Source organism: Cyprinodon tularosa, unplaced genomic scaffold, assembly GCF_016077235.1.
Source record: "Cyprinodon tularosa strain WSP-4 unplaced genomic scaffold, ASM1607723v1 ctg174, whole genome shotgun sequence".
NCBI classification, from domain to species: Eukaryota; Metazoa; Chordata; class Actinopteri; order Cyprinodontiformes; family Cyprinodontidae; genus Cyprinodon; species Cyprinodon tularosa.
Window position 1 is genome coordinate 1063539 of NW_024038565.1, and position 11602 is coordinate 1075140.

The 11602-nt window shown below is 34.5% G+C and overlaps 1 protein-coding gene across 1 annotated transcript; it reads left to right on the plus strand.

Annotated features, from left to right (window-relative positions):
* The first annotated feature begins 1473 nt into the window (after nt 1-1473).
* Nucleotides 1474-6697, plus strand: zgc:113531 (uncharacterized protein LOC541359 homolog). The gene is made up of 3 exons (XM_038281688.1): nt 1474-2003; nt 4526-4655; nt 5927-6697. Exons 1-3 carry the CDS (start codon nt 1635-1637, stop codon nt 6118-6120), a joined length of 693 nt encoding a protein of 230 aa, XP_038137616.1. The 5' UTR covers nt 1474-1634; the 3' UTR covers nt 6121-6697.
* Nucleotides 6698-11602: the final 4905 nt, after the last annotated feature.

Consider the following 11602-nt stretch of genomic DNA (forward strand, 5'->3'; position numbering starts at 1 on the left):
TTGTTTAAATTGTGTATTATATTAGACTTTTACTTGTAATTAAATGTGTTATTAAGATGGTATTTCTAATTGTGAGGTCACACTTTTGCAATAAAACACTTGCAGTTTACTTAAAGTGATTATAATTCACATATTCACAAATATAATTAAAAGATCCTTTATTTAAATTCATAAGCATCAAATATAATACACAAGCCAGGCAAACAATTAAGGTAATTGTAACCAATTCATGTTTTTTGACTCTCTTACTTGCAAATTCCAAATAATTGGTATTGTTTATGGTGAATTTATGACATTTTCAGGCACTGAAAGTTTTTCACCCAACTTTGAACCTCCTTTCAACCTTTATGCAGTAAATTAGAGAGTAATAATGCATTACTGCTCTAGGATGATTGCATGGTTATCATTACTTTGACATACATTTCTAGAGTTTAAGTTTTACTTTTTTTAATCACATCTAAAAACTACAAAGGTCCCATAAGGTTTAATACTAAAGCTACAATAAAACCAAGTCAGGACTGGTTATGACTTTACCAGCTTGACTGTTATTAAAATCACTTTTATCCCATAATAGTGCACTCAGTGAAATCCTTTGAAAATCCAAATTTCCAGCCAATAGCGTTATTGGAATCCAGGACCAGACCTTAGCCTATTACCTTTGTTACATTAAAATTTTTTTGGATATTTTGATGGCAAAAATTAATATCAATGTTATAACAGGAAACGTCAACTTGCCTCAATATTGAGTGAAAGGAACACATTTTTTTTGGTCCAACATAACCTTAGAGGCATTAATGCTGAATGCTGATTCTTACATTTATTAACCTAAATATAATGGCTAACTTGGCTTATTAACTTTTTAACTTTACTTGTTACCTTTTCAATTAGCTTTTTACCTTTTTTTTCTTGAATTGTTAACTTTTTCTCTTCATCTTAATTTACAGGCTCATCTAACTGGTCAAATGTCAAAATAAGATGTACAGCCATGTAGCAGTATCTTTGCTGAATGGCTGGATATAGATCTAGTGCTTCTAGACCTCACTGAGGGACGGGGGGACTCCATTAGTAAGGCAAGTTATCAAAAATGGTAACTTGCCCTATAAAGGGTTAACAGTTCATATGGAAACGTGAGTCCTACCATAATAAGCCAGAACAACAGGTTGTTAGAATAACTTAGTAAATACCTTCAGATTGTTGGCGATAAAACAAACGATCACCTCAGTTGGTCTCGTGAAGCTCTATTGTATCCAAGGAAAACATCCCGGTTGCTAGGGAAGTGTTCCATCATGCATAATTTCTATTGGTCCGTTTTACTGCAGTTTAAATCTATTCTTAAATATCATTGCAAAGAGTACTGAGGCCCTAAATGTAAATGTATTCAAAAAGTTACATTTCGCTTGATTTACGCTCCAATAATTTTTTTTTTTACTGAGATAAATGGGGGAGGGACTTGCTGTGAAACTTTACCCTCTCAGGATCCCAACTCTTTACTTCTTCCGGGCATGATAGAGGAGACATGCGGAATTTGGATCATTAAAGATGTGAGCAAATGTTGATTTTATATATATATATTCAACCAAAGCTGACTAAAGGAGGTTTTACTTTGTTTTGAGAGAGCGGTCCCCTGTATAATAATGATGGCCCAGGTTTGCATTGAGCGCCTCTCCTTGCTGCAGCTGCAGCGCATCCAGTGCGCAGCGCTCTGGGCTCTTCTGCTCTGCGCACAGGCCGCTTTGGGCTTCTCGCTCGCAGGACAAGAAGAAAGCACATGCGATGCCAACGGCAGCACTTATTACGTGGGAGAGTGGTATTTCCTGGACTCCGATCCCTGCACCCAGTGCGAGTGCACCGCTGGAGGCTCCCTGTGCGCCCGCACCGAGTGCACGTCTCTCCCTGCAGCCTGCATCCATGTGAGCCATTACCCCACCGACTGCTGCCCCAGGTGCGAGAAGATCGGCTGTGAGTACCGAGGGGTGGTGTACGAGCTGGGCCAGAATTTCCAGGTAAGACATGCACTGCAAAAAACATCTTGAATTAAGAAAAAAAAAAAAAAAAAATCTTAAATTGAGTGTGTTTACCTTTTATCAGGGGCGGAGCTAAATGGGGGGCCAGAGGTGGCCATGGGCACCCTTAGCCAATCCTCAGCCACCCCTGCCATTTATTTCCCTGTAATACAGAAGGTGGCTACAGTACTACTCTCAAGTGGAATATTCAAAACATTTTAAATTTTCATATAATAAGAATTACTTGAAAACAAAAACGCTTTGGTTAATTATGCACATCAATATACTGACATTAAAGATAAGTACAGAATTCAAGCAGAAATAGATTTTGTGTTTTATGGGGTAAAGAGAAAATGATGTGTCCCTGCAAGTCATTTAGGAGTCTTCAGTAAAATCACAGATAAATATCTATTTCAATAAAAACTTATTAAATAATCATTTTGTGTAGATATTAGTACTTTTAAATATAAATTTTATACAGAGTAATTACTGATAAAAGCAGGTAAGTAAAGACAATGGAAAAGATGTTCGCCCAGAACTCAAACCTGAAAGAATTTTATCCACTATACCTTTTATCTAGAAAGTACAGATGTTTGAATATATTATTTGTTCTATTTGTTAGCAAAGGCTGTGGGAAAGTATATTTTGTCTTTATTTAGAGAATATGGATGTTTTGCTTGTAAATCTTCCTGTTGGAAAAGAGTAGATTTACCGTGAGGTTTTGGTGCCTATCTACTTTCGGCCATCCCACAGTGTACATTCGTTATTGCCTGGCCACCCTCATAAAAATTATCTGGCTATGTCTCTGCCCTTTAATTTAGTAGATAAATAAGATGATTTGCCAATGGAATGACTATTTTTTAATCCTAAAACAAGATAATTAGATAATATGCACTTGAAATAAGACTAAGTATTTTTTTTCTTATTTTAAATGTAAATTGTCTTCTTCCATTGGCAAAGTATCTCAATTACCTTCTTAATTCAAGAAAAAATGCACTTAACTTAAGCAAAAATGACTCATTTAGATTTCAGGTTTTTTTTGCAGTGTAACACCTTTTTTTGGCCCACATATTCTTCCTTAAACGGCTAGAATGGTTATGAATAATCGAGTTAGATCTACATGTGTACATTACTGCTTAATAGTTACCAGTTTAGTTTCTTAGTATTGAACTCCATTAAACAAAGATGTCTCTATCTTGAGAGATATTAAACAGGAGGTGCCTCCAAAAAATTGAGTAAAACAGCACTGACAAGTTGGGGGCCACTAATTGGGGTTTCACACCTAAACAATGAGCTGTAATGGAATTATAATACAGATGCAATGATCTTGGTCTTACAAGTTTCTGTTTCTGAGATCCCACTTACTGTAAGGTTTTAAACAATTGGGATTAGAAAAGCAGGGAATAAATAATCATTACCCCAAAATTTTATAGAATTAAAAAAAGAATTAACTGCAAGCAAATGTTATTAGCTGATTAATATATGTTTTTATATAGTAGTCTTTAATTTGATGCATATTTGATAGGAGAGAAAGTTTCTAATTTTACACCATTCCACCTTCGTATCACTAATCAGAACTTATCAGTGATCATACCGTGTGTGTGCAGGGGAGACTGGGATGGCCACAGAAATGAAAAATTTAAGATGGAAAATTCTTAAAACGTCCTTAATTACTCTCTCGAATTGTAACCACTAAAAACTATTATGCACATAATACTGTCTCCACAGCACCACTGGTACAAATTAGAGCTGAAAAAAACAAAAAACACCAAAATACATTTATGCTTGCAAAGAATATGCAAACTTTATTAAAAAAAATAGCCTTCTGGCTTAACATGGTATAAACAGTAAAGAACACTTTGCACAAACTAATCATGTTAAGATACAGATGAAAAAGGATTTTCAAGCTCATAAATCTTAGGCTTTACTATTCAGTACTGTATATTAACTCTGTTAATTACAGTTAGAATCTCCATTGTTCCTAAATGTCTCTTTGCTTCGACTAAATTAAGACCAAAAGATTTCATAAGCCTTCAATAAAAAGTGTTTGTGTTTTGTGGGTAATAAATGTGCAGCAGATAATCAGAGGTAAATGGCGCCCCCTTTTGAAATACAACGCAATGAAATTCCTGTGTCAATATGGAGCTAAACCAGTGACACTGATAGTTTAGACATTAAAAAATCCGACACTGAATGTGGTGATTCTGAAACCATCTCATTGAAAAAAACTGCAGCCTTTAAGGAGAATATCATCACCATCCATCCATCCATCCATCCATCCATCCATCCATCCATCCATCCATCCATCCATCCATCCATCCATCCATCCATCCATCCATCCATCCATCCATCCAGAACCCACCCATGCACCTGCTTGACCTTTTAGTGTTCAGTTTAAGTTTATTTTGCGATGTTAAATCTCCTTTGCGGTGTCAGTTTAAGCTGTCTCTGGTTTAGCTCCACAGTACCTGAAGAGGGGATTATAAAATGTCTGAAATTTAGGATCACTTTGTGTGTTCCAGCCATCAGAATGTGAGCAGTGCACTTGTGACAGTGATGGCATCGCCCGCTGTCTTGTGGCAGACTGTGCTCCTCCGCCATGCGTCAATCCTGTTTACCAACCAGGGACATGCTGCCCGGAGTGCAAGGACGGTATGTTGGAATAAAAAAAAATTTCTGAAGTAGAGTGCTTTGTACATGTCAATTAAGAAACACATGTATTTTGTGCAGATAGAGTATGTTAATGGGGACATTATTGTGAGTTTAAAGGAAACTTAGCTTTCTTTTTTAGTCAAATTAATATCATAAGAAAACATTGTACACATTCATTTTTAGTCCCTTTTACTCTCATACTGCCAGTGAATTAAAATACACCCAGAATTGAATTATTGAACAGTTAGCAGTGATTGATAAAGATTACAATTACATTTTCCATTAATCGAATTATAATTGAATTAATTGAATTAATTGAATAATAATCGGATAGCAAAAGGTTTTACAAAAGTAGACCAAGTGAAACTAAAACTTTTCCACTTGAGGAGTTCTAGATAGAGCATATTAACAGACAAAAAAGATTTTTATCTTGAATGCAAAATGTTTACACATATTTTAACAATCTTGATATAATAACTGTTGTAGTGGGTCGCTCTGTCAGCTAACCACTCCAACCACTATTCATAAATGGTACTTTTAACCACCAGCACAGGGAAAGGATGCAGATATAGACTTTCACACAAACATGTCCAAATCTCTTAACATTAGAAGACATTAGATAAAACACAAAGTATCCGTCCCTAAATCACAGCCTTCTGTTTCTTTTCTTTTTTTTTTCATTACACAGTAAATAGGACAATGTTGGTTCACTGACTTTTATACACAAGCAGACTGCATGCCCTAAATCTTGCTTTTAATTAATTCATGAAACTTCTATGGATTTATTTCTAGTCCAAGAAAATAAAAAATAAAAAAAGAGTTAACACACAGATGTTAACAAACTAGATGCTCTGCTTTTAATGAGGCAAACTTGGAAAACCCTTCTAATGGTTTTGTAATGCAATGTTTTACACAACCTTTTTCCACAGATTTATTTGGCTTTGTCCATTTAATTAAGAACCTGCTTGTTTAGTTCATTATTTAGCAGGTAAAAATGAAATTCTGCCCAAATCTTTTGCGAGTGCGTTTGCCTTTACTATCTAGAACCATATGAATAAAAGTTGAGAAATGGCTGCTTTAGAGTGGCCCAGTTAAATTCCAGAAATGAAACCAATTAAAAACCACTGGAAAGATTTCAAAACGGACATTTAAAGTTTGTAGTTGTAAGATGACAAACTAAGAGAAAGGTTGAGGGGTATGAATACTTTTCCAGGGCACTGCACTTGTACTGATGATGACTCTCACCTCTATTTTACTCCTTCATCCTCCAGGTCCTAACTGCTACGTTGATGCATCCCGCAGCAAAGTGATCCCTGCAGGAGAGCCTGTGTGGGTGGACTCCTGCACCAGGTGCCGCTGTCACGATGGCCAGGATGCAGGATACTGGGAGGGAAATCGCCTCGCCACCTGTTCCCGCGTTCAGAACTGCCCACCTCAGCAGCTAACTGATTCTCCACCAAATTAGCAGTTATCTTAAATTACATGTTAGAGCTTCTCAGTTTATCCTTTGGTACTTTATCGCAGATGATGTCATACAGTCACTCGAAGAAAGATCTGCAGTTGAGATGGGGATAACTCACCCAATATTTGAATGTAATATACAGTAGTCTTCAATACAATTTTAGAAAAGTGCAAAGATGAAACTTCATCCAACAATTGTATTTACTGATGTAGCAACTTTAGGTCAAACATGGAGTTTCTATTCAACATTATTTCTACCTTCTACTGGTCCTTTTTTCCAGCTATAGTGAATGTAACTCATTTTATTTTATATTTTTGCATTTTAAAACAATACTTAGATATTGGGAATGTTTTTTTTTTTAAAGATAAATAGGGGGGAAAGACTGAGTTATACTTTTTTTAGTTCTAATTTGCCCTGGAGGTAATAAGTCGATATAAGCAATTACATAACAACTAGTAAAACAATATGATATACTGCTATGTCCAACTTGTCCCTATTAAATCAACTTTACAATGCATGCACATCTGTGCTGAAAAGTACATTAGACAATATTAAAATGCTATTTTTTAAATGGCTGTTTGGGCATGCACATGATAGAGGACATTAAGGGGATAAAGTTTTTACTATACTTTTACATAAATACGTTGTATTGTTTGTATGTATGCTGCCACAGTTCCTTCTATAATTTGCTCCCTTAATCAGAATGTACATTTAAAAAAGAACTGAACATCCTTTTAGCAGCTTTTTAACTGTCTTCCTCCTGCTGGGACTGTCCTCGGCCTCTGGACCCTTATAGCTATTATAGAGACTTTTAGCCCTCTATTAAAAAATACTGTTAATAAACTATAAGTTATAGAAGCTGTTTTATTTTTTGATTATTCCAGTTAATAAATATCCAAAATCTTATGGTTTAAAAAAAGTATTAATACACTTTAAGATATAAGACTTAAAAAAAGGGTGGGGTAGTAACTAGTTACATTTAAATGATTAAACTTTTATAAATACAAACAGAGAACAAAACTTTTAGAAGTAGTTTTACTGCACCATACTTTTTACTTTAATTACTATAAGTAATAGTATCATGAAGTATTGCTAATCCTGAGTAAAATCTTTGACTGCTCTACCCATTGTTAGTGACTTTACTGAATAAAGAAAAAGTAAATTTTCTCCTAAAATGCAGCAAAAACTAACAGTTCCAGTTTAACTAAAATGAGTGTTCTTTTCGTAGTTCTATGTTGTTTTGTGTTACTTTTAACCACTAAACATCTAATACTAGGAGGTCAAGCTAATATACAGTAGCATACATTATCGGTCCTCTAGTACATCGTCATATAAGTTAAGGAATGGATTCATATGTTTTATGTTGAAAATTGATTTTGACAAGAGTCTCTTCTGGCTGAGATATTTTTGCCATTTTCTTTTAAATTAATTTCTCTGTATTAGTCATACAAAAGGAATTTGCACAGAACTTAATATTATGGGCTGTCTGATTACATAACTTTAAGTAGCAAAACAGGTTTTCAGAGCCATTCTACCATATGCCTTTTTAATCTTCCTTGAGTAATTTCTTAAATTAATACTTTTTACTTTTACTGCATCTCTGTGTTTTTTTTTCTACTGGAAAATAAAGTGAATAAAAGGTAGCTTAGAAAATATTCTTAATTTGTTTATAAGAGCAAAAAAATTATAAATAAGTTTAAATAAAATTTCGTATAAGGCTTCACCATCATGATCAAATGTCTTGTTTGCTGTTCTACAACTTAATGGTTTATTTATATGAGGTTCTAACTGTTTTCTGCAGAATTGAACTTTCTTTTACACTGGTAATGTTACAACTTCAGAGCCTTTTATTAGGATCTTTTAAGTAAATTGTCTAACGTAGTGATACAATATAATTTCATGATTTTTATGTTTTCTTGTCAGATAATTTTTTTAGTTTCTGTTTAATATCATTCCTTACAAATACAATTCTTTAGGAAGCCTGCTATTACAAAAAACAAAAACACTCAGTTACATTTCAGAGGAATTCATTCCAACGAAGCCTCATTGCAATTTATTGGGATTTTTTTAGATAGATAAACACAAATTAATGCAAAATTGTAAAGTTGAAAGACAGTATTGCATGATTTAATTTTTTTTTATTTTAAATATAAAGAATATGTCATGCCTTTATATTCAGCACTACGTCAACATAGAAACTGCTTTTTCTGCCCAAAATTGCAGGCAGAGTGGACATCAATTTTTAAATCTTTGCACAAATGTTTCGTTGGATTTGCATTTGGGCTTAAAATGTTTCTTTGATGAAATCATTCCATGGCAGCTTTGGCTGTATGTTGAATGTAGTGATTGAGCAGAAATGCAAACCGTTTTTCCCTATACTCTTTTATTGACGGTAACCTGTTTTGTTTGTCTGGATTAACCCGTCTATAGATATGTCTTCCCATCAGAAGACTGAAGATAAGCCTCCTAACAGCATGATTTATGGTGGAGATGCTGTTTGCTGTGAGGTTTCTGCCACAGATTACATTTTATGTGTAGGTCAGAAAATTCTGTTTGCTTGAGACAGACTTTAAATGTGATTTTTTATGGCTTCCTGTTAAGAAAGATCTTGCACTTGAATCACATTCAAAGTTGGTTCTACAAAGCATTAATTTGGAGCACTTCTGTTTATCCACGTGCTTATCAGATTTGTAATTGAAAAGCAACAAAGTGCTTTTGCTTCATAGTTATGCACTACTTTTTATCCTGCACGTAAAATCCAAAGAAAATTAAGGATTATTGTTATAATTAAGTACCATAAGTACTAGTGTTGCGCCGATGCCATTTTTTGGCCCCGATACCCGATACCTGGCTGTGCAGTATCGGCCGATACCGATACCATAATAATGTAAAATAATTGCAATCATGGCTTTGTCAAGCTGCTGCCTACCTTTGTGAAGCAGGAAAAAATCTAATACAAAGTGAATCCAGTAGAACTTTTTATCTAAAAGTTCTACTGTATAACAAAAATAAAAGTTTTTATTGCCTACCAGGAGTGGGTGACAATAGTTGAATAAACTTATGGCTCTCAAAATGGTATCGGTGCCCTATTTGTTGGAACTCGCCGATACCGATACCACCATTTTAGGGCAGTATCGGGGCCCCGTCCGATACTGGTATCGGTATCGGTGCAACACTAATAAGTACCATAGACAGATTAAATCAAATAATGCTTTTTAATTGCAGAAAAATAACAATGAAAATAAAAATCTGAATCAAAACATCTTCTCAAACCCTTTAAATGATTTCTGTCTTGACAAGACGACAATAACTTTATGAGGCTCAAAAACAAGAAGGACCATAGTAAAAAAAAAAATTTGAGAGTCAAATGTATATATTAAAAAAAATGTCCTTTAAGTAACTTGGTCCAGTAGTGAAAACTAGTTTGCCTTTAGCCTTATGGATACTCAAATTGTCAGGAAGACAGTAACACACATTTTTAACCATCAGATTTATTAACTGTATAGAAAAAGTAGGTTTGATATGACATAATGCATTCTATATAAGATATAACATTTTCAACATTCAGTGTACAAAAAAAGCCATAGGTACAGTAAAGTTTTAGAAACACCTTAGTGCCTGAAGAATTTGTTGGCTGTTAGCAGCGAAGAGCAAAGAGTGAATATGAAAGTGAATTTGAAACGCTTTAACCAGCCAAGGTAGGATACAGGCGTTTGATTCTCAAGTGGGAACACATTTTTTGATAAACATATAATATCAAAGATTTCAGGTGGTTTATCATTGTTGACAATTTGAGGGTTTATTAAGGAGCAATTCAAACAATTTTATTGTACATTTTGTTAAAAATGTGCCTCTGCCTGTGATTTTTGGAAGAATAAATGCTGTGGTTTTACACATATCTCTTTAACATTGGTATTTTAAAATGATATGGAATCTATAGAGTACTGATGCATTTGATTTTACCTTAAAGGTCAGAATGAGTGCACTCAATGTCCTTTAAACAAATAGCCTGGGTCCTGAAACTGAAATTCCAACTTATATAAATCTAGAGGTCAGTTAGGATCGCTAACATCCTTCAATGAATGCCAGGATAACAGGAAAGACAATGTTTTAGGAAACATTTACATTGTGGTTTTCTTTAAAGTCACAATAAGGTTTCTATACTTTTGAACATCTTGGGGAAATCCATGGGATTTTTAAAACGCTCTGTAAACTAGTACATTAAATCGCAACATTTCAATTTCTAGCGGCACATTTGTGAATATATTTTAAGGCAACACACTGCTTCCTTATGTGATTCCATCAGATACTTACCAAGATTTGCTAGCAGAGAGTTGCGTAAGCTGAACAAAGTTTGCCTTATGTCCTTTTCCTGTCTAAATCATTCAATGGAAATCTAAATAAGACGGAAACTTCCAGCAATCAGGCGTTCAAAAAGAAGGAAGTATTCTGTGATGCGATGAAACTGCTGATCTTAGTTCAGCAAAGCAGATAAACTGTCTTCATTTGGGCAGAAATTACAGGAAACAGCTGTGAGAAGCTCACTAACATTTAAAATGTCTAAAGTCATTAATATTAAAAAATGCAATTTTACTACATGCTAAGTGAATATATATAAACATCAGATTTGAAGAAAACAAGAAAATATCATGAAAATTGTATGTCTCATTATTTTGGTGTTTTCAAACCAGAAAAACTTTTGGTAATCTTTAGTTTGTTTAAACCGGAAACATTTAGTGGAATTTAATTGCAGGCAGTGAGAAAAACGTTGGTTTTTTTCTGTGTAAAAACCTTGTTTTCACAGTTCACCAAACAACCTCGATTTGGGAAAATATTCCTTAACTATTTGAATGCATACAGTGAAACAGAAAAAAAAAAAAAAAATCTGTGCAAATCTCATAGAATTTGTGCCTATCTATTCTGATATCTGCCAAAAAGCAAACACCGAAATCAGAAGTTAAAGTCAGAATTCTTTCAAATTTCTAATTCAAAGTCCAGAAAACGTAAACAGAACCACTGCAGAGGTTACAGATCTCAGTGTTAATCTTAGGGCCTGATCTACTAAGATCGCAGAAAAAAATGCTCATGCCATTAGTGGGCATATTGCAGATGATCTACTAATATTATGTGGTCAAATGGTAGGTGCAAAAGTGTTGCGGCATGCCCTATTTAAATGAAGATTTAGCTGGCTTGGTAGTTTGGAGTTGTTACATGTCCAAAAAGCCCGCCACAATTTAAATAGCTCACAGAAAGCATGTGCGATCGTTATCTGGACCCTCTCTGTTTGTGTGAAATGATAAAAACATTTGGGACCCACATCAGTGGTTCCACAACCTGGTCCTCATTGCCCCCTGTCCAGCATTCATTGCTGTCATACACCTGACTTAAAAGCATGGGTGATTTACAGGCTTCTGCAGCACTTGATGTCATACAGAGTATCAATCAAGCAATCCCTTGAATCCGGTTTGTTGCATTAATAATTATT